Source organism: Mastacembelus armatus, chromosome 9 (genome assembly GCF_900324485.2).
Source record: "Mastacembelus armatus chromosome 9, fMasArm1.2, whole genome shotgun sequence".
Taxonomy (NCBI): domain Eukaryota; kingdom Metazoa; phylum Chordata; class Actinopteri; order Synbranchiformes; family Mastacembelidae; genus Mastacembelus; species Mastacembelus armatus.
This window is the reverse complement of record NC_046641.1, coordinates 15,528,783-15,553,304: the sequence shown is the minus strand read 5'-3', so window position 1 is coordinate 15,553,304 and position 24,522 is coordinate 15,528,783. Positions and strand designations below refer to the sequence as shown.

At 38.6% G+C, this 24,522-nt stretch overlaps 1 protein-coding gene across 2 annotated transcripts in view; it reads right to left on the bottom strand.

Annotated features, from left to right (window-relative positions):
* Positions 1-10,937: 10,937 nt before the first annotated feature.
* Positions 10,938-24,522, bottom strand: part of efna5b (ephrin-A5b) — a 91,335-nt gene continuing 77,750 nt past the window's right edge. The window contains exons 3-5 of one of the 2 annotated variants that reach the window (XM_026322143.1): positions 16,448-16,513; positions 15,965-16,045; positions 10,938-14,358 (exon numbers count right to left, since the gene is read on the bottom strand). In XM_026322143.1, coding sequence (XP_026177928.1) covers positions 14,234-14,358; positions 15,965-16,045; positions 16,448-16,513 — 272 coding nt within the window. In that variant the 3' untranslated portion in view covers positions 10,938-14,233. The remainder of the gene's footprint in view (positions 14,359-15,964; positions 16,046-16,447; positions 16,514-24,522) is intronic. The other variant, XM_026322144.1, reaches the window with a different exon arrangement.

Genomic DNA, 24,522 nt, shown 5'->3' with positions numbered 1-24,522 from the left:
CATGGAGCTTGGTCAAGTTGACCAATGCCAAGCCATGATGTTTAGTCTCTCACATAATCCACATTACACAGCTCTCAGCAGAACACGCAGCTTATACACTGATAGTAAGCTTGTTCAATTTTACTGAACATGGAGGGTCACATGGACTCACTTTAAGTACAGTGCTATGCTGCGGCCATTTGAGGGGGCAAAAACACAAAATAGTAGTTCTGTGATTGCTTTCAGCGATAGATGTAAGAGAGAAATGATTGTGGAAACAACTGTTGACACTGACCCCACAATTTTGATTAGTACTCTTTTCATACATTATCACTAAGCATTCAATGAGTGCTATAACAACAGTTACTTTTGTTACTGTATCAAGAATAATTGTACACAATAGCCCTGCACAGCTGTTTTCCAATTAATTCTGCAGTGACTGCCGTAGGACACATGGGACATAGAGGATAATTGTGAGTACACTATATGTGTGTCTGCTGCTCGAATCTAGGATGGACTCTGCACTAATAGGTTTACCATCTTTCTTTCATTCACGTTATTTAACGCACTGCAGGAATTTTACCTCATCTCATCGCTTAGTAGAGCTTAATTTTACAGGTCCATCGATTCATTAGCATTTTCCCATAATTATGTAATTAGGTACTAATTATGTGTAAAAATAGAGACAGTGTTTACACTTCCAATGAATTCATTCGAGTTAATTGTGGTGTAACCTAGACAGTCCTTTATTTAGTGCCCAGCAGGTCTGATAAATATATAAAAATGCAAAATTTGTGGCGAGTACGCAATTCAAACTTATGTGGGGAATAATCTTGATTTTACTAATAATTAACCCTGTAAGACCCAAATATAGAAAAAAATTAGCAAAATTTTTTTTGACCTCTCAGATATTATTTTACGAGGCCTCTGATGTAGAAATTAAAGATTTTTCATTTTTTTTACATTTTAGTAAGTTTTTAGGGAAATGTTGTAATATTGCAACATTGGGCCTAGTTGGGAGCAGGATTTCTGTATTTGTACTCACTTGCAGTGATAGTCCCTAAGACAGTTCTTTCCATCTGTTAAGCACAGGCGAACATTTCACTTGATACACAGTGTGTAGTAAAAAAAAACAAAAAAAACATTGAATATGTGAAAAATACATATGAATCTTATATTGTAGGAGATAAACTGAAAGAACAGACAGGGTGGGAGACCATGTGTTGAGGGTAGAGATCTAAGTATTATCCATCAAAGTATTATCATTTCAATGCAAATGCTAATCAAAATTGCACTACATTCAAACAATACTGTCTGGCTGGCCTATTTTTCTCTCTACTTATCATACTAAAAGGAACACATGCATCACACATGAATGTATGAGTGGGCTTAAATGGACCAGTTAATCCTTAACATCTGCGCATGCACTCAACATAACTATATGACTACATTTTAACTATACATAGTCTCATAGTTATGGTATTATTAATTAAAAACCTATAGACCTGTAAAAAAACAGGTATTGTCCACCAGTTTAGTCTAATATTTTTCAAACTAAGATATTAGTATCCTGATGAACACAGGAAAAATTTACCCCACAGTACCAGTGTTCATGTAAATACTATACTAATACTAGGATAAATACTATTAAAATGCAAGTTGTAAGTTTCTGCACAGACTCTTTCTTCCTTCTACCTTGAAATATCATGTTTTTGATGTTCACATAGATCAGATTCTAGCATGCGTTTGTGGTTTTACCCTCACATTGCCACAAGTCAGTACTCTTTTATTAGCAAACAGAAACTAAGCCTATCTAAGAGGTGCCCTCCTACCTGCTTAAAGCATATCACAGTTAACACCTATGCTGTCATCATCCACCTACCCACCAAACCACAAACCATCCCAACACATTATCAACCACCCACAAATTCTAAAACACACACACACACACACACACACACACACACACACACACACACACACACACACACGAGGGTGAGCACACACATCACTCAGCAGCTACATTCCAGGTGTGTAACCTAATTTAATTTACTGCATCTAGTGGCTTGGGTCTTCTTTGTCCTTGACCCTGTTGCTGTCAGTCATCACCTGCTGCCAGGGGGCCTGCATGGCTGCCTGGCATATTTATAACTGGCCAGGAGAGGGATAACCGCACTCTCAAAGCAAGTGCTAAATAAACAGGGGCAGATCCTGAATCTGAAGATCTGCCAGATATCATTAGGTTTTCAATAAATACACCCAATCAACATATGCAAGCAAAGATAGCCACTGTATTGACAGGCTAGTGGAGGAGGAAGTCTGCAGGTTTAATAGAGAAAATGTGGCTCCAACTGAAAAGACCTTTGTGGTGTTGACACATTCGAACATACCAACTGTTTATATGTTTATATTTACTCAGATGAGTCATGTCCTAACATGAAAGCTCACGTGTCATTACCTAGTGCATCCTCATGAACAACAAATGTGTTTCTAAAAGGTAATATAAATAATACAACACATCCTGTCAATTTTTTTTTTTTTTTGGTCCAACTAAGTTGCTCAGGTTTAGGTGCTTTGGTTGGTGTGATCCAGTTGGTACAAGACTGTGTAAAACATCCATGACTAATACTCCTACGTCCCATCCTAAACTGCTGTATTTGACCATTAGGTTATAGTCATGACAAGTACTGTGCAGCATTAGCTCACACAGTTTATGCAAAATCCTTGTCATATCTGCTGCCCACACACCAAGTGGGGCCCACTGCACCTGTCAGATAACATCTGTTCATCTGTTTTTTGTCTTTCTATATGCTTTCTCTTCTTCCTCTCTCAGTTACTCTCTTACACAGTGTATCAGGATTTCATTTTCATTAAAGGAACAAGAATAGTTGTAGAAGAGTCATTATATTTTACACTGTCGTGCAAAACGTAATGCAAGCTATTAAAATATTTGTGATGCACATGCAGTTTGCTTTTCGGTATACACACGCCAGTCAACATGAGTAGGGCTTTCAGTAAACTAAATAATTCAGCATGATGTGATATGATTATTGGTCTGTTTCAACAACCTACGCAGAGGCTTGCAAGAGCGTCCAGATGTAAAACGCTGATAATTAAATCAACACAACAGCAGGACAGGATCCTATCAGAGCAGTAATTGCTTTAGAGGAGTTTTCGCTGAAATTGTCCTTCTTTCATACACTGAACAGATCTACATTATTTTTGCATGGTAAGGTTTCTCAAAATGATCACTTTAGGAAGACTTAAAGGTACCCTACTGAATTAGCTGCTCATAGGTTTAGTCAGAATGGGGAAAAAAAACAATCATAAACTACCATTGTTTTACTACATGAACCACCGATGCTTCATTGCGGCAAACTGGGCTGACTTACAGATTGGACTTTGATAACTCAGAATGAAGAAGCTGGCACAACAGCAGGACACTGTCATGGATGCGGGAAGTATACTGTAGCTGAGAGACACATCCAGTCCCTTTTTCACTCGATTCATCAGACAGTATATAAAATCTGAGTTAATGCACGTTTACACACTCTTAACTTTTTGATGTCTCTGCAGTACTAGGGGTATGTGAATACTGTAGCCTTGGCCTGCCTTGCCAAAGGTTTCATCAGCCTCACCTTTCTAGTTTAAAAAAAAAAAAAGATTTTCAACACTTCAGGTGAAAAAGACAGAAATATATTGAAATTGATTCAAATTTAGCAGTCGTCCAATAGCACTTTATCCATCTTGCACAACACTCAAACAGCCTAGCAAAATAAAGATGCTCCAGCAGTCAGTTTTTACACTACATCTATCTAGAGCATGACTTTACCACTTCACTGTCTCTCATATTCTGTGAAATTTACATTCATTAAACAATTGTAACAATCTGTAGTATTTGTACCATTGTGAGGCCATACATAAATACCACGTTTACAATAATCATGATGCGAGAATTTCATACTTGATGCCAGTACTCATGATAATACTTGATATGTCTTAAAGATACTTGGCCAAGTTTGTTGTGCTGCTAAAGTTCGTTGCCACCACTGTGTGGCATTGTTTGCATATAGGCTCGTCAACATCCTTAGCTTTAGCCTGGTCATTTGCTTCATATGCACAATATTTCCAAATGGGCCTTTTGTTTTTCATTTTCCACCAAAACTGGTCGCAAAGACCCTTCAGCAACAGTACTTGCCATGTTAGGTTTTTGCTGGTGTCACCAGTGAGTACAGTGTGAACTAGCGTTCACGTGTTCAGCTGCTAGTGAAGGGTGGGGCTGTGTGGCTTTACTGTCTGCAGCATTTTGGGTTTGTCAACCCAGAAGGCAAAGATGGTACTGTTGATATCCATGCTCTTACTAGTGAGTATCTTATCCAATACTCATTTTTAGTATCAATTAGTATGTGAGTATTGATTTTTTTTTTTTTTTTTTTTTTTTTTTAACAGCTCTAGGTTATACCTACACATACTGTGTACCTACAGTGAATCAGAGGCAACTCATATACTTTTGCAGCTAAGGCAGTCATTGAAAGCCAAATTTGAATGTTGACCTTGTGACCCTTGACATTTATGGTGTAATACAATCGAGCTTAGCAACCAGGCTAAAAAGTCAGGGGTCAGCAATGGTGCCAGTCATGTTAGGGTCTGACTACAGTAAAGCTGAGGAGGCTGATTTAATATATTTGTCTTTACTATCATTATGAATATCCAACCTGTGTGGTATCATATTGAATATTAACACGCACTACTCTCTTAATGTATGTGTATGTTCTATGTGAACTAGACCAAGGTTTTATCAAATTCAGCTCTACTAAAGCTTTAGTGATAAAATGTCATTAAATACACATAAGATGATATATTTGGGGAATTTATCACCAGCAATATAATGTACTGAATGTGTAAAAGAGCACATCCTCTTGAGCTTGTGTGTGTAGGTGAAAAAGAGTGAGAAAGGACAGCAGGGAAAAACAAGAGAGGCAGAAGTGAGAGGGGTCATTTGCATGATCTTTAGAAATATTGCCATAGCCTCAGGCTTTTTACTAAGAAGACTGAGCTTAGTGGAAACAGTTATTTCCCATGCAGCCTGTTCACTCTGCTAGTTCAAGATAAATAAATACACTTCCATGGTGTATTAAAACAAGTAGTAATCTCACCATTAGCTTTTCCTTTAATTAATGTTATTCAGTAACACTGAAATTATTACTTACTATAATTTCCAGTAGTGAAAAATATGATTCCTAATGTATAATTGAAACTGTATTATGATAACAGATCCATTTACTGGGGACTTATCTAATTACTAATTTTACTAATGGTGCATAAATTATGCCAAGTGTACATACAAAAAATATAACCTATCAATATAAAATATTCATATTATTAGAATTGTTTAACATACAGTATGTCTCTAAAATGGAATTTCTTGTTAGCTTAATTGGATGAATATAGTATTTCACATGAATTCTACTACACGTTTTACTTTATGTCCATATCCTTAACTACAAAACACAGTAAAATGTTTTCCATTCTGAATCCAGGGCAACTAATAAAATATTCATAAAGCCAGTGATTTAAACTCTACAACAGAAAAAGGGAATATTCGAATAACTTGGTCCTCTGAATAACTAAGGCCAGATGGTTACACCATGGCCAGTAAGTAAATTAGTCACTTAAGGCTTGTAAATGTTCATTATTCTAAACTGCTACCAGTTGTTCAATTTTTTATTAAATAAATAAGAATGGCCTTAATTCTGAGATAACTGAAGGATCATCGGTTAGCTTTTGAAAGTGCAGTACTATGAGTTTGTGCATTTTTATGTATGATATAAAATCTATGACATTTTTTTTATATGCTAGAAACCAAAATGTTCTCTATATTCATACTGGCAATTATGATGAAGTGGCTGTTTTTTGTATTGTCTTGTTTAAGATGAAACCTTCAGTTTGGACCAGATTAATGAAATGCTGCAGCAGTAGATCGAGCTGTGTGCCTATCTGATCTCAGGCATGCTGCATTCTCATTTGAAATACAATATGATGCTATCAGCTGTAGGAGTGATAATCCACCTGAAGACACATTTGTAGAGATGGGGGCTTCAAAAAATGTGAATGAGTGACGTGATATATTGTCAGAGAAAGAAAGTCACGAATTAAGAATCAGATTAAAGTTATGGTTTGCTTCATGAATAATGCATCCAGCGTTTCTTTCCCAGGAAGTCGGCTGTAAAACATAGAACTCTGGCCAAGACTCCCCGCTCTCAATACTCTCTACATTTCATCCACCAGTAATGATGGATGACATTTTAAAGTAAACTAATTAAACCCGAAAAGGAAAATGAATTGTGACAATATTTCATCCCATCAACATCATAATGGCACCAGTGTCAGACTCTTTCTTGCCATCAAAAAATTAAAAGCATAAATCAAAGGTTATGGAAGCAAAAAAGGGAGACTGGGTTTGAAAGTTATTGTTTTAACATGATGACAAAATCATTAGAATCTAATTTATGACCCTGGGGCAAAGACTGTTCTATGATCTAGTGTTGGCATGTCAGTGTAATATCCCTGTCATCGCATTTGCCTCATTTATTCAATAGGCACTGGCAGAAAATACTCTCATTTCGATGGCACACTTACTGTGAGTGGAACGAGCTGCTCAGGAGATGACCAAGGCCCTCTCCCCTCTGTCAAAGCTGGCAAATTGGTGTGCTCGAATTCCACAGCAGTACCCCACAAATACCACTCATCTATTCTGTGAGGGAGGAAGCCGGATGTGCCGGATATAATTCTGATAACTCTGATATCTGATTTTCACATAGACGGATTATTGGTTATAATTAAATTTTGCAACTGTAAAAATGAACTAAGCCTGACTGCAGATTTTATGAATGTGCAGCACTAAGGTTTATTTACCAGTATTCTTTAACAATACAATCAGTTTTCCAGCAGTGGAAACATAATGATCAACACTTTCAACAAATATAATTAAAATTTCCATGCTTACTGAAAGCGTCAAATATCCCATATAATTTTATTGCAACCATTTGACACTTGAGTTTTTGTTTTGTTTTTTTTCACTGTTTTTTTTTTTTTTTCACACCAGTTGTGTGTCCTGTCCATGCTCACCCAGCCCATTCAATGTTCTGTTTAACAGTGAAGCTTTTGGGCCATGGTTCTCACACTTCCCTGTGAAAGTATCTCAGTAGAAATGAAGAAATCTTTATTTCAGCATGTGTGAATACTTAACGTAACACATCAGAACGGTGTGAAGCACTGTGTGAAAACCCGCTGTTTTAATAGACCTTCACAGCTTTCGACTGCCTACACACAACGCTAAAAACAAATGAGTTCACATTTCACAGATATAATAACCATGTTTTCTGAAAATTCCACTGTAAGATATAAAAACTTGCTCCATAAAACATATACATGCGAACATGTGATCCTCAGTCAGCCATCACCATCCAACACCTCCACCTCTTTTAGTTTCTGTCTCATCTGCCTTGAATTTGATATTTGTAGTGGCATCACATCTTCCTATAATTCTTCTACAGCTCCTCATCTCTTGGCCCTGAAGGTCAACATGTGAGAGGCATCAGTAAAAGACAATGAACTCAGCTGAAGATAACATACCTTGCAAAGACTGGAAAAGAAAGAAACCCTGTTTGACAGTAGTTAAAAACCTGCATATAAAGCAATATATTTATAGCCCATGACAGATCCTTTATACAAATATTTTTTGCAACAAAAGCAGTTCACTTTATTGTTTAAAGGATGTTGCTCACTGGTATTTAGAGCCTGAGAGCTATCGAGGCCTGAGGCAGTTTATTTGACTGACTTGTTCAGTCGAAACTACAGTCTGCAACTTATTCACACATTTTGCTAAATCAAGATCTGGGAGTTTCTGCTTTCCCTGATGTACTGAATCTGCATGTGCAGTGAAAGTAATTAAGACATCTTATTTTGATAGATATTGATCACAGCTGAGTAGAAAGTTACATGGCACCTGACTTGACAGCAATGAGGCATTTCAAATAAATATATTTCATGCTTTTCTGATGAATCTGCTGTAAACCTACAATATGTGCTGTTCAGAGACCTTTTTCCCTTACCCAGCATTTTCCATTTGATTTTTTTCTTCCTCTGTAATTACTTCTGTTCTTCTTTCGCGGCTTGTTCTTGAAAACATGTCAATGCTTTCATAGATCATAAATCATGACCTTGAATTGAATTCTAACTTTCTAACCCAGCAGTACTGTGACATTCCACAGTGTGACTGAGACTCTAAAATGTATTCAGCTTATCAGTTACTTCTGGCACAAGCAGCCACCCCCTAACTCCCTCTCAATAAATATGGGGTTGACTAAGTTGATATGCCTCAGAGGCGTTTTAAATATTCCCCCAAAAATATCTATTCATAAAGCGGGCCAACGTAATTGGGTGATTTATGACCTTTTCACACCACTGGAGCGATTAACTGAAGACATCATTCAGAACTGTCAATCAAACTGATTGTTCACATGGAAACGAAACACCATGCACCCAAAAAGGGAGCCAGCTGACTTGAGAATGATGCCTTCAAAAGCCTGTCACCAAAGTGGCCTCTTAAGGACTGTCAGTCATGTTGTTATTGTGTTAAGAGAAAACATCTACTATCGGAAAGCTACATGAGAAGAAAAGGCAAACAGAAATGCACAACCAAGTTTTGCAGATATATGCATTCATCTCATCACCTCAAAGATGACATAATTTCAGTTGAGTGTCATCTCTTTCCATTGCCCTCATCTCTTACTACTGGTCACAGACCCTGACTGTGTTCATAGCTTAATAGTACATCTGGGACATATCTCCACATAAAGCAATCATTACCCCAGATTTAATGATCAGGCACAGCGATTTGTCTTTATTGGTCTTCATAGACACACACACCTGCATCTCCAGAGCTTCCCTTTGATAATAACAACAGGAAGAACAACTTGACACTAATTGGCTCATCATGTCAAGTGTGTTCATGCATAAAGGATTTTTTTCTTCTGATGCTTAAAAAAAGTAGCATCTTTGGAAGATGATGAGATTGGAGAGGATTGCATCCTGGATGGAATTTCATGTCTTTTGCGTCAACATCTTTTCTTCCAGCCTACAGAGCAATGACGGTTTTCACTGTAATCGGGAGTGGTGCTGAAAAAGCCTTCAGTACAGACATAGTGGCAGTATGACTGTTCTGCAAGAAACTAAGCTTTCCTTAGTTTAGTTAAGAAATTCTCTTTCATATTCAACTGTTTATATGTGCTTCTCGTATAAAGTGATTATATTCTTTTAAGTCATATTTCACTGTTTTTCATAATATCACTGGGGTCCAATTGGCTTATCAGGGGGCCTTTTCTGCCTTTGGTCCTCAGGGCTTGCTGGCTCTCAGTCTAATTACCAGAGATAATGGAGGGTAAAGCTAAATGGTGCTGATGGGGTCCAGCAGAAGGTTATTAGGTGTCCTCATTAGTGCCCAACTGAAGTGAAAGGAGGTTTAAGGTCTTATTCTGATCCTGACGGATGGTGTTCCGCTCAGTCTGTTTTTGGAGGGTGTGATTCCACAGTGTAGACAGCTAGACAGAGGCACAGATAGAGAGAAACAGTGTGTGTTTGTGTGTGTGTGTGTGTACACGTTCATGGCGATAGCATCCAAATTGGCACATGATGAGACATGATTCTGCTCCAGTGTTAGAGGAGTATGTTCATATTCTGTATTAGAGTAGGGATGTTTAATGCAGTAAACAATCCTAATGCAGCAACAAATTCGACAGTGCTTCTGATTACTCTTGACTGCATGATCACAGTTGCATTTTTGTAAACTTTGTAAATGGGTTAAAGAAGAGGGAAACAGTAGCACAGTCATTAAAGCAATGTATTTCCATTTTATTGTATTACTCATAGTTGCTCAGACACGTGTATATACAAATACAGATCATTTTTGTCAAAGTTTTTGTTGTTGTTTATATACTGTAAAAGAGCAGGTTGGAAATATCCCTCACTGTTGGCAAAGTGGAAGCAGGGTTCAAAGGTTAGGGAGGAAGGACAGCAGGTGGTGTGGTGGAGGTTATACGTACAAGCACAAGAAGAATGGGACAGGACAGGTGCACAAAATGAACAAGTGGCTCATCAGCGGGAGGGGAGCTGACGAAGAGAGGCTTTGCCCATGAGCACAGAACTTGGATCGATGATAGGCTTTGCCTCACTAACAATTCAGTTTAGGATTTGGTGAAGGGGGTGCACTAATCCTTGATCTGTGCCCAGGACCAACGTCTACCATAGGGACAAGTGATTCAGGGTTGTTAAAGAGGGAGAGGAAGTGAAGGGCCCTGTTGTAGTCTCTTCGACGCCAGCAGCCGTTCCCGTGTAAAAGCACAATGGCAGAAAGCGTCTTGTACACAGACGAGGCTGCCAGGGTAGAGACAGAAGGGCTAAGGCATGGGAAACACTCTTCGTTGCCAAAGAGGGCTGCCGCTTCCCATTCACTGCGGCAACAGCAAATGAGACATGTAGACAAATGCAAAGGTCTCACACATTTTTTTCCACACTCAAAATCGTCCACACATTGATGTATACACTCCTGTTGGGAGAGCAGGAAGAAGATGAATAGACAGAACAGACAGACTGCAGCTCCATGGGATGAATTTAGTAGATGGATACAGAAAAACTCATTCTTAGGAAATGAAAACTAAAAATACCTTTTGAACTACAAAATGACTGACCCTCACTGTAATTTCATTTTTATGTACATTTTTTCATCTGTAACTACACAGCTTAATGACATCACTCAAATGGGGATGCAAAAACACACATGAAAGTGATCAGAAAATCTAATACGTCTTGAGGAAAAAGGAAAAAGAAAATAAGAGCAAAAGAAGACTTTTTAAATTTTTTGATTTTTTTTTTTTTTTTTGATTTTTTTTTTTTTTTTTTTTTTTTTACATGTCACCAAATTCATGCACATGCCACATAATGAAACTGGCAAGATCCTTCCATTAAAAAGCCAACAGTTCTCTCAGATTTTTAAGCTGACCAACATGCTTTAAAACACTGAAGGCGAAAAAGTACAAATAAGCCATCTACTAAGTCCAAATGTTTCTTTCCAAGGCAGGATCCTTATGTGAAGAGATGGTGAAAGATTGGTGACTGGTTTGAAACATGTAACAGGTGAGCCACAAATAGGCTAATGTCCAGCCTTCTGTACACTGATAAATGTACAGCTCCTACAGGGGTTTCCCCTTCGTATTAGCTCAAAGTTTCGTTAGGCATTGAGGATCAAAGCACACAATGCATTGTTTGAGGACAGTACACACTCCGCAAAACCCAGAGATAATACCCTATTCATTTTTTAGAAAAGACATAAGAACCAAATTAATACTTTAATATCAAACACTATTTACATCAAGAAGTTTTCCTAATAATAATAGTCATAATCATCATCATCATAACAATAATAATAATTATACAGTTTTAACAATGATGTATCTCATTTTTTTCTTTTGTCCTCCAGAAAGGTACAAAACAGATACTAACCTAACACTACATGTTTTATGGTTGACTACCTCAGGATACACAGTATCCAGTTTATAAGTTGATCCTCATTTCCCAAGTTAAGGTGTGTACAGAATAAACCATGGTATTAATAGCAATAATGACAAATAGTAGTATTGGTATCTATAAGAGAGTACAATTGAAGCTGGTTTCTGATAAACGTCTAGTGTTAATCTGCTGACAAGCGTCCATATTGAATCTTATGCAGTGCTCATTCCCTGTGGTGTTCTCCTGAAAATTAGTACCTCATTAAATGGCCTTGTCTCCTGTAACCCCCACCCGCCCCCATAGCTGAGCTGCTATTCTGCTGTAATAGCATTGTTACTGTAGCGCAAAAATCAAATAGCAAAGGCAGTCCTTCTTGAAGAAAAAAAAATGGAAAAAGGCAGCCACAAAAATGAAAACAAAGCAAAACCGTGCATGCCTTTTGAGACTGAATGGTACTGAACAATATGTTTATCATGGACTCAGGTAGTGTAATCCTGTAGTGTTGCATGGACTTTAAGTTATTTTGTCTTGTTTTGTTTTGTTAGGCACTCTAGTCACACTACTTTCCACTACCTCCGAAGTCTTTCTGTGTGTGTGCATCTTTCCCTTCAGATTTTTTTTTTTTTTTTTTTTCACTATCTTCACTCACCAATTCTTTCAAACTGCAAGGTCATAGGTGCATTAGCCCCACCCCCACAGTGGAAATCTACACCCCACTCCCGAGACCCCCCAAGCCTTCTACCATCTATTTTTAATGCCAGAAATAACTCCCCTTGCCACAACATGGGGTCCACATGCCTGTCATTTTGAACCTCATTAAAGAGTCACTTAAACCAGTAACACTAGGAGCTGAAGGTGGACATGCAACTGCTTTTGCACTCCTTTTCTTACTTTACTTCTCTCATTCTTTCCAAAAAAAATCGGTGCCCTATTTCTCATACAAAACCTGGCTCTGAAAAGAAGTCACTTTCAGCATAGTTAATTTCTGGATCTGTCCGTACTTCTTTGAAAGCAAAGAAACAAGCTCATCCGATTGAAAAAGGACATAATAGCTTTCATAATGCTAATTCACCATTTGCATCCGTGGGAGCTGTAGGAAGCTGAATATCATTATAACAGTGAATTCCTTTGAATGTAAGTGCCAACCTAAACGTGGCTAGACTAAACAGAGCTGTCAGTGGCCTTGAATTAAATGGATAGTTTCTATGTTCACACAGTGTGTTTTCAACTAATTGACCCAGTGCATCAGTCCTGTAAATGCTGTACTAAGTGCTGCATTAAATTGAATGTGAGAACCAGCTAACTATTATTTGATGACCATGAAGTCCAAGCTGTAGCCATGTGTTAAGGAAAAAAAGGTGTTGTGAAATGCTTTTGTCTTTTTAAGCACTATCCCAGGACCTCTGTTATTGTTCTCCTTTAAGTGGATCTCAGACAGTACAAAAACTGTTAACAGTGTCCCCAATGTGAAAGACAATTTTTGGAGACACCATTTACAAAGTAAAATAACTTAAAACTTTAGAATAAATATGAAGTGTCTAATTTATCCATTAAACATTTTTAAAATATAATGTTAAACAATCAATAGTGAGGCAGAAAAAGGCTGTGAATGCAGATGTTTAAGGGCGTGTTAAGATTGATATTGAATACTCAAATGGAACAGTTACAGCAATTGCTTATCAGCTCAGTGAACATTGCATAAAATGACTGTGACTGTTGCTATGAAATTGTGTGATCAACTTTCAAAAGATATTGATCCTTGATCTCGATAGCAGCCCACAGAAGGTCTGGTGAGAAAGTTTCAATTTAGCTGATTTGTGTGTCAGAGTAAACCAAAGGCGTTGAAAGGTGTTTCGTCAAGCAGACTGGCATGAACAAGAAAATGTAGCCTCGTTGTTCTATAGGTTTTATACTCATTCACTCATCTTCTAAATAGTTGTCCACCTTATACGCCCTTTATATTTGAGAGAAAATTGGACACCGTCTCTGAGTCAGAAGATCAGCTGGAGATCAGTGTGCATGGAAAATATATTTTCTCAGAGCAACATCTGCTTAAAGCCATTTCTCTTCTTTCTAAATATCTTCATCTTTCAGCTTTGTACCCTTTGGATTGTAGTAGGGTGCAAATATCTGCTCCTTACAACCTAGCAGATCAAATTATTTTCTGAAAGGCTTTTTGAGAGGTCTCGGGATAACTATTTATTTGTGTATGTACAGTCATTTTGTAAGACCTAGAATATTCACTTTCCTGTTGTGTAATGCTGCTACTGTATACAACTTTGTAAAAGCCCTACAGCTATTGACAGTTAATGTAGAGGCATTTGTGTATTTGACTTTGTAAGCAGTGTATGCATATGCGTGTATGGGTAAACAACAGTGCTGCAATGACATAAACATGATGTAAAGGGAAAATAAGAATCACTAAGTGTCAAAAAAGGAGATTTGGCATCTTAGTTGAAGGTTTAAGAGAGGGAACTGTCTCTCCCACTTCCAACATCAACTTTTTTCACTCACAGACGGAGAAAGACCACTTAAATATTTTTCTCAAAAAAATAGAGGGTTCCTTGAGAAGCCTGTTCTGATGCTCAATCAAGCAAATGTGCTGCACTCAAATCCCGCCCCTTCCCTGCAGCCTTGGGCAGATTCAGGCCACGCTAGATGTAAATGCCCTCCAGGACAGAGGGAGGCGCTATAACGTGAAGAATGCTGCAAGGCAAATGAGCAATAGAGCCAGCAGTGAGCTTGCTTTCTGCAGGTGTGGCGCAGCATTTGTTTCACTTCGGGAAGGCTCAGCTGGTTCATGACTGGTGTCATCTAAAAGGCAAAATAAGAAACAAGGTGAATTGCCATTTATTTTACAGGCTACTTTCTTTGTGCAACAGTGCATTACAGTGAAAAGACAGCATTCATTTCATCAGAAATGTTTGTCTGTCTGTATTATGGTCTACAAAGCTATAACCTTGTAGTATTTCTCATTTAGTAGCAAAAGTGGAGACCTGTCTCAGGAGTTTGGGCTCACAAAGCTTCACTTAGAGTGACATTAACATTTATAGCTGTAATGGAGTAATAATGGAGTCTGAGTTGCCATATGAACTTCAGTTGCTATATAATGTTTCTGCTCTCATTTTTAGAAACATTTTGAATTCATCTCCCAGGTGAGGTGCCTCCTGTGTGCGTCTGGCAGTGGCATCAGTATCTGAGAACAGCCATGTGCCCAGTGCACCATGGGAAAGTAGTCTCACCATGCACAGCAAGGGACAGATAGAAGAGAAGGCCAGACAGTTACATAATGATATACGTGTGTGTGTGTGTGTGTGTGTGTGTGTGTGTGTGTGTGTGGGTGGGTGTGCGCGTGCGTGCGTGCGTGCGTGTGTGTGTGTGTGTGTGTGTGTGTGTGTGTGTGTGTGTGTGTGTGTGTGTGTGTGGGTGTCAGAGGGTGGAGGGACAGGGCAACAGCAGATGACAGATGAACGTTTTAATTTCACTCCTTTGGAGCACATAATAAGGGAATGAGCCAAAACAAGCATGCAAGGTGAGAGTCTGCCATTAAAGATGCAGGCAGGATAGCAAAGCGGACAAATGGGCTGATAGAAAATCAGGCAGAAGCAGAGGCAGGTGGGCATCACAAATGTCTTAGGATCTGGCCTTGTGTGTGTGTGTGTGTGTGTGTGTGTGTGTGTGTATGTGTGTTTGTGTTTCCAATCACAGTGAGCAGAGCACAGCTCACTGGTTTAGAATGCAACCCAATGATAATTTGTACACCCATGGTTTTCATATTATTATTCAGAAATTCAGTATTTAATAACTGAAGCCCTGTATTAGACAGTTTGTTATATATGTTCCCAGTAAAGAGGTCTTCAGACCATGGGGTGATATAGAGTGTCGCACTTGAGAGACTGGATTAAACATGTATGAAGGCAGAAAAATGCTGTGCATTCAGAGCACAGAATCAATGCTATGATTACAAAGCCAAACAGCAACTTCCAATGTTTAAATGTACTGATTCTGTGTGAAGGCATGTGTGTAGTATACATCTCCTGACATGGTTTATATTAATTAGAATACATTTGAATGATTTTTATGTAAAGGGATAGAATGATTTTAGTAAAAATGAAGACTGGAATAATATGGAGACCAACATGCAGCTGGAAGTGAAATATTGGGTTAGTAAAGGTATGATAATTGTGAGAATGTGAATGCACATTTATGAAGCTGATATGTGTGTAATTGATTATATACACAATATGCATTGTATTTATACACATGCATATATATAGTATAAATACATAGTGATTTGCCACTGCTTTAATAATGCGGGAAAAAAAGACATCAGGCAAGGCACAGAACGGGAGAGAGACACATGTAGAGATGTATGGAGGTCACACTGAAGAGAATCAAAAAAGCAGGAAGCCATACTAACCTCGTGGTTCTAATGTATTGTCTACTTTGTCGTTTACATCAAAAACACGGTCATGTACGCCTATAGTTTTCACACAGCTGTCTATAACAGAAAATAGGGAGAGTGAGAGATCATTAGCAGTGTACGCCAAATAGGTTACTGACATTTGAAGCCCCCCTCTCAGCCCTGAAATTAAACATCCCAAGCAACAAAGCTCATGGCAACATTCAGATGAGGTATGAAATGACCTGGATTTCATTTGGTGTGATCATCTATAAACCTTTTCATGTTTAAATTTTTTTTTTTTTTTTTTCATAGCAAATAACGCATTTCTGTGATAAATGAAAAAGGTATGTTGGATAGTGAGCAAAAGATAATTAAAGAGACAATGCAGAAATCAGAGAAGTAGACATAAATATATATATTTCTCTTTTTGATTTTCAATCCAAATGTGTACTTCAGCAAGCTCCATTACAAAGCACCGACTCGCATGCAAACACTTACTTGATGGTCGGACGAAAACTTTGAGCTTCAGGCATGTTTTCCTCCCATTCTCAGCGATGGTGGAGGCTGAAAAAAATACAACAGACACGGGTTACAAGGGTGTTAATATAATACTACATGTAGTATCACATAGACTAAACACTCCATAGTTTCCAACTACATTTTTTCTTCAGGAAGCATACCAAGGTTTACATGTACAATAGATTTATAATGAATTTTATTTTCTTTGCTGTAAACAAAAGTTAAAACTGACGTAGTTTATTCAGGATAGTTAATTTTATAGGGTTAGTCATGGTTCTTGTGGAGTTACAGGAAGAAGGTATTTACAGATGTGCTATCTCAATCTCAAGGGAAAGTGAAGTGCTTAGCTCACAGTTTAATTGTAGCATTTTAGATTCCGCAAGTGGAAGCACTTTAATAAGGATCTAGGAATTGGCATAATTTTTTCCTGTATGAAGACACAACTGGAGTATTTAATGCTGTGCATGTATATATGCATATACATTAATATATTTTCCTCTATAAAAACCTCAGCTCGTCAAAGGACACACAGATGTTACGTGCCGCATGTGTGGATGGTTTGCGGTTGCTGTCAGGAAATGGATCCCTTCCTGTCAAGCCCATGGGGTGTGAATCTATGAGCGTTAGCTGCCATAGAGGTTGTCTCACATCCCCTAAAAATATCTCATGTGTAGAGTGTGTGCAAGTGCGTGTGTGTATGGTTGACCACTAATGGTGTTGTGGTGAGGCACCAGGTGCTGTCTCCTTCAGAAGAGGAGGGGGGTCAAATTCGTGTCAGTTAAAGCACAGGGGGTACGTACAGCATGCATCCATCACAGCAGGAGAAAATAAAGTAGTTTAAAAACATATATAGTTTTCTTGTGTCAGGACCTTGTATCAAATAGAGAACAACGCTGGCATCTCAGGTGACATATTAATGCTATTTACTGTTAATAGTTTTCATTTCTACTGTCCCCTCCAGCTCCAGAGAGATCACATTGTCTGCTGAGCTGTCTTTCGGGCATCATTTTATGTCTTCCGTGGATCACTCCACAGCTGATGCAATGATGCCAAGCATTTCCAAAGGCTACTATCCTCTCCTTTAGTGAACCTTTACCTAACCCCTCTCTTCCCACTCTCCCAGCTGTGTCACCCTCCCTCCTTGTCTGTAGCTATATCCATTCATCAAAATCTGAACTGACTGGCATATTTACAGCAACATGTGTGCATATAGACATGGATAGAATATACAGATTTTCATGTCCCTCTGGTAGTGTCGCTCTACCTTCTCTTAAAGGCCAATTTTTACAGCTTTTAAATCTCTCCCTTTCGGCAGAATTTTACACTCAAAACTACCTCTGTACACATTGCTACAATCACTATCGCAGCATCTATTTTATGTTGAGGCAGTGGAAAAACACAGATGTCTCTGCAGCCAAAGATATGTTAAGAGAATTATTAAGTAATAACTATGGAAAAGGGTCAGAAGAGATGGAAATATTTTCCTTTCTTGTATTTCGCACACACTGCTCCATCCAGATGCCAGTGCTTTACCAAGCACACACTGTTTCATTTTCATTTTGCAAAGCCTTTTCTACAGCTCATGAAGTTCTCTTTCTATCCCTCTTGCCTCACGACCTTGCTGTTAACATTTTAATGTTGTTGCTTCGTCAGCTGTTATCCGTTTCTTGGTATTATGTCAGTGTGGAAGAGAGGTGACTTGAGATCAGATGCTCTTTTTCACAGCTCAGTTCATATTCAGCAGATGCAGGGGGGTTGTGAGAAAGTGAAAGGAAAAAGAGAGAGAGGGCCTTATTATTTCAATGTGGAGGCAGCCGATGACACACTAATGAACCTTGGCCACCGTTGCTCACCCACTCAGACACATATACACACCAGTACCCACACAGTTTATGTCACTCTTCTTATTCCTGCACTTCTCTTTCCCACCACTACTTTTATGCTCCCATTTTCAATGTACGCACAAACACACACACACACACACACACACACACACACACCATCTCTAGATGTATTATCTTCATTATTGTTGTGGGCACGGCTGAGTCACAGCCATCGACACCAGCCACTTAGCAAAGCAGATGATCATGAGAGAAGTATGGCCCTGATGAAAATGGCAAAGAGCATGTGGGCGTCTCTGTCATGATAGCAGTTTGTAAAGCTGTTGATGCAGATTTTGTCACAGCATGCTGTTCACCTCCAACACTATGGAAAATCATGGACATAATGCGCAGGAGTGAACACATATCATGATGCAAGTGCAATGGTCAACAATTGTCTTACATATAGTGAGAAGGACATTTGTTTCGTTGAGCTGTTTTCAACAAGTATGTAGCTTAAACCCCTCATACCTCATGCTTTTCATAGATATGACGTTGACCAGTCACACCCTCATGTTTTTCTGTTAATGAACTACTGTACTGTAAACCCACACTGTGTTAGCTTTCTGCGGATAACAGAGATGTGTTGCTGTACATTTTTGACTACAAAGGAAAGATTAAGCTTTGACTCTACATTCCTTTCTTGGTCACAGCTCTTCATTCTGTTTGATGAGGATCCCTCCACCCAAACCGTCCACACCAGCGCCTGTTTATTTTGGATTAACATGCTATAGAGGGCCAGCTTATTGTTGTTATAGGCTGTTACATCAACACCTGCTAGTCTGGTTCCCATCAGGCCCACAGCCTCAGCCATCAATCCATTCAGCATGAGCAAGTGGCTGCTTTGAAGGACAGAGTCCCTGAAAAGATGTCCCAGGGATAGCAGGGTTGGAGGGGGTGTTGGGGTGTACGACAACAACGAGGTCAGGTTACTCCTCCAGGCCTTGTCCCCCGGCTGGTAATGGTTGGTCCCCTCAGTACACTGCATTATGCATCAGCATTAAGGCAAATGGAATGAAGCAGAATCCAATTACAGAAGAACAAACAGGTGGGCTCAATGTGGCTTAGGTGCAGCATTGTTTCAATCACAGCACAAGCCAAGCTTTATTGCAACTGTAATGTTATCTGGAAAACACATTTCCTTTGCTTTGCAATGGAAGATTCAACAGCACGTTCGAGACATGAGGACATAAAACCATGTGTCTAGTTTGATAGGAAGCTAAAAGCAAAGTTTAAATTGGCTAAATACAGTAGATAATATGATGGTAGCATATTGATTTCTTATCCACCATTTAAAAGGCATAATGACACAGTTGTGAAAAGAATACTGCAGGGTGAGTCAATCCAACTGCTAGAAGAGGCTTTGTTAGTTATTTTTTTAACATTAAATCCCAGTGTCATTTGGGGTTTTCTCATAGTCAGTGAACCTTTGCCAAGATTTGGACAATTAGCACTATCAGCATAAACACAAATCCTAATGCAGTATTTCAGACTAGGCAGTACTATGGCTCAGATGGCTTCCTGTTTATAGATTGAAAGTTTGAACTTGTGTTTTTTGACAACTATATTTAAGATTCTCCTGTTTGCAGTGCTACACTCCATTATCACTAAATAGTCCACTGAGAATACAAATATACTATATCAACAAACTATCAGCATTCTTTTAAAAACTGGATGATGCTGTAGAACATTCCTTCAGTTTTAAAAGTCAGGCCTTGCATGCACGTTCATGCCATAATGCAATAATGTAAGACTAATAGTATCATGTTAGCAATTCCTGTAGTCCTGAAGTCTCACAGTGGCTTTGATAACAGTGTTCCAATACTTGGATCACTGCTTATTTGTTGGGGTGGGACATGTTAAACAAAATGTCATGTCCAGCACTGAGCATTCCTAGTGCTAGCTCAAAGAAAACCAGCCTGTTGGGCTTATTGTTGATTCGCTGTGATTACTCGGAGCTTACACCATACAAGACTAGTCAGAGTTTAGTCCAGGAGTTTACATAAACAACAGAGAGGACACACAGCATTATTTTCCAGAATCTTTGTGCCATGTTCTACCCACCTTTTCATCTAGTTAATTAGACAATCTGCAGACAGAAGACATTTCTTCTATACCATATACATCCTGGAATACATTAACCTCTGTTTCAGAGTGTGGAATCAGTCAAAATGTAATGTTGAAATAAATATATCAAGAAATCCTTGAAATCAAGAGGCTTTACTGAATTCTTGACTGCGTAGGAGAATGTTTACCTGACCCCTCTAACCTCTCTATGTCCAGGATAAGCTATGTAATTCCTACAGGTGCACACACATTCAGTACGGGCGGCAGTATACACAATAAAACGCATGTATGCGCTGACACAAAATTACTGGGTGTCACAAAATGTTCTTCTCACATTCAACCGCTTACAAAGCAGGATACTTTTCTACTATGATGACTTGAAAATAGTATTTAAAAAGATAAGATTCTAAGCTACAGTGCAGCAGATAGAGGATGCATGTGTGTTTGCCTGCCTACACAAATTTGTGTGTGTGTAAGGAGATGGAAAAGGCTATCCACTGAAGAGGCCCATTAACCAGATGCTACTACATCGAACACACAATAGGAGGGAATGAGTGAGCTGGGAGGAGCAGTGAAAGCGGAGGACTCTGATTCAGGCAGCAAAGAGAACATACAGTAAACTCCCCCCCCCCTGGTGATAGCTGACCTTTTGCTCTTTCCTGCTATCTTTCAATCTTCAGCAAAAGTGAAGCATTGTCATCCCTCATGCTACTAGCATTAAAGTGACAGGTCACAAGCAGTGAGGAAAAAAGTGACAAAGAATTAGTTTGTGTGGCGGGGTTAAATTCGATGATGCCTGATTATGATGCCTAATATTTTGCACTACTTTCCTCGAGCTATTCTATATCGATTCAGTGACGCAAGGACACAATTATTTCCCCTTCATTATTATGTCAATGTACATCAAGCATCATCATTTTGTGAAAGACCACATAATGATGCTCTAACAAATTACTCTGTCTTCTTGAACATGAAAAGCGAGTGATTGAAAGTCTGAAAACCCTTGAATTTCATCAGCTCATTCATGTCTTCATACTCAAATTACAATAAACTTACTGATATAGTAATGTGGGGGGGGTCAGCTGTTTAAAACAGCCATAGAATAATAAATCACTGTACATAATGTTTCATTACTGCACTTAGTGCATCACGTAGAGTAATAATATTATTGTTATGGCCTAAGTATGGCCCACCCACTGATCAAATGAGAGAAACTGTGTTTAGATGTGTGTGTGCATAAATGTGCGCATTTCAATAAAGAAGAAAAAAAGAGAACAAATAAATGAACAATGACCAATTAAACCTAATGACTAATGCACTGGGTTAATAATATATGTGTTAATGGTTTAATGGCCAAGGATAAAATGGCCTTTTCTTTGTGATCGTGAATCATAACTAGCTCCTGAGGACAGCTGTCAGATGTATGAATCATAAGAGGCTGAAGGGAGTGTTGTGCCTTTTAAATCACAGCCCTCTACTACTCTACTCTACATCTGATCTCTTGGCTTTTAGCAGCCTCTCTTTTTGGCAGACAAACTGATGACTGCTTCACTGATGGTCAAAAAAACAATTCGATCTAAGACTTTTCTGTCTCACCTTGCTTTCTTTGGGCTAACAAGTGTGCCATAACTTACCTAATGTCGTCTATTAGCCAAATCTATTGAGTGGGCTAGCTCCTTTGTTGACTTTTGTTTTCAATCTACTTTTTAGACACTTTGAAGAGCTTGTCTCAAGCTTGTCTCAAACAGACCTATAAGCTTTTATTCTTTGTTCTCAGAAGCCAGAACACCAAAATGATAACCATATGTTATGTTATGTGTTTGATATGCAAATAAATATTTGTGACATATTTGAGAAAATTCTTATTGTGTTTGTAAGGTTACCAGAATGGCTTTGATGCACCTTGTAAAATGTTTTTCCAAAGTTTGTAAAAGTTATTATATGGTTACAAAAAAAAAGGTTCTAAAGATAAATAGATGCCTAAAAATAGATGACAGGTATCTAGTGAGATCCAGAGACAGAGGGAGGGTTAAGGTTATTAGTTAGTTAGGGAGTACTGGCCTAAAATCCAAAAAGAAAGATGAGATGAAAAGGGAAGACAAGAAATAATAGAGGAGAGGTGCATCTGGTAAAATGTCTGTCCATCTATCAGGATTATGATAATGCATTCCAGACAGTGTACATCTGTATCTGTGCATGCATGTGTATGAGTATTGTACATTAGTACACTTGTATGTGTGTGGCTTTCTGTCACATTACTCCATGTTGTCAGATCATTTCTGAATACTCATGACAGAGTTGATTTTTCATGGGGATGAATGAAAGGGTTGAGTTATGATGGTGTCCATATGCAGGTTCCCTTGTTGTACCACAAATGGAACAGCACTGGTTCTTTATCATTATTAGCAACCCTCCCACAGCTCCACAAAATACTTACTGCTTACACCATCCCCTTTCATTTGTCCATTAATGCCATTTTCCTGCTGCTTCCTGCTCCACTATCTCTAATCCTTTCTCCTCTCAAGAGTGGCTTGAACAGGGATGGTGCTTCACAGGTTGTATGATCAGTCAGAAGGTAGCTATAGTCCATGTTTTGGAGGTGTTTGAGGTATGTGTGCATGTAGCTGTCGAGTAAAGTTGAATTCGAGAGCCCTTTAAATATCATAATCTTTTCTTTAATATTAGATTGATATGTTTATTTTAGTCCTGTGTTGCATTTTGTATTGTATATTGCCCACTCTGCAGAGTGACTGAAGCCTCAGAGAATGTTTATTTTGTGATATTAACATGGGCAGATTCCTTGCCCACCCTCTGGATTTGGTTAGTCGTTTATCAAGCATTCACTTTATATCAGGCACAAACTCTCCTCCCTGCATTACTGTAACATCCTTCTGTTTTGCAGAAATATCTACAAAATAACTCCAACCCCTCACAAATGAGAATCAAAGGTGTTATTGATTGTGTTTTCTGTGAGAAGCAGTTGCAGACTGTGTATGTGAGCAAGTCAGACAGCCAGAAAACTGCATCTTTTCTGCCACCAATATGCCACTGCATGATCACTCCAAGTGGTTTCCTATTTGCCAGACTTTACACGCCTAAAAACACCATAACTCTCTTTCCCTTTTTGTGCAGTGAGCTGCCACTGATATTGGATTTCTGCCCTTTTCAGATTAAAATCACTCAAATACAAGATTGTGAGTTCTGTCCATATTAAAAAAATGTGCTTGAATCAGCATTCTGTGCATGTGCATGAATGCATTGTGAACTCTGACCTGAGATGTGTGCCGATTTTATTTGCGTACACGTTCAGTCTTTCATAGAGGTATATACTTCCAAGCTGTAACTCATTCACTGCTAATACTGCATTTTGCTGAATTGCTTTCATATGTGACCAGCATTTGTTTGCTCCTTGCAGCTCTCTGAATCTGGTACATATATTTTACATCTTTAATGTATTCCTCTGTTCATGCTTTCTCTTTCTGCTCTCCTTATAAGGCTCTCTTGTGTTGACCTGTAGAGAAAACACGGCTGGGCGTTGTCTACAAATGGATCAGGCTTCTCACTGACTCATGTTTTCTTCTTGTCTTCAATTACCTGCCTCAAAGAGAGAACAGACTGTTGCTAAAAAAAAAAGTGAAGAATTATGACCTCCATTTGAGTAAATTCCCTCCGACCTGCTACTTTTGATTAAGCTGTTTCTGTTGTTGAAGCAGATGACAGCAGAACCCTGTCTCCTCTCTCTAATTTTATCAGAGATCCAACAAATCAACTCACGACCTGCTTCAAACTCATAGGGCGAAAACACCATTAATGGACATTTTCTCTGCAGGAATAAGATTTGACATCTTAATTTTCATCCACAAACAAGGAAGCCAATCAGTCACGTCACTGAGGGCAGATTTTTCATCTGTCTTCCCCTCAGGTATTTTGGCAATAGAAAGTAATTAAAGATGAGAAAAGATTCATATTTTGATACTCATATATATATAAGGTCTTTTCTGTTTTGCATTTAGTTAAAAATTGCTAATACTAAATGAGTAAAAATATTGATTGTGAATACACTGTCTATTCTAATTGAGTGCAGTGTTCTAAAACCAGACATGTTTT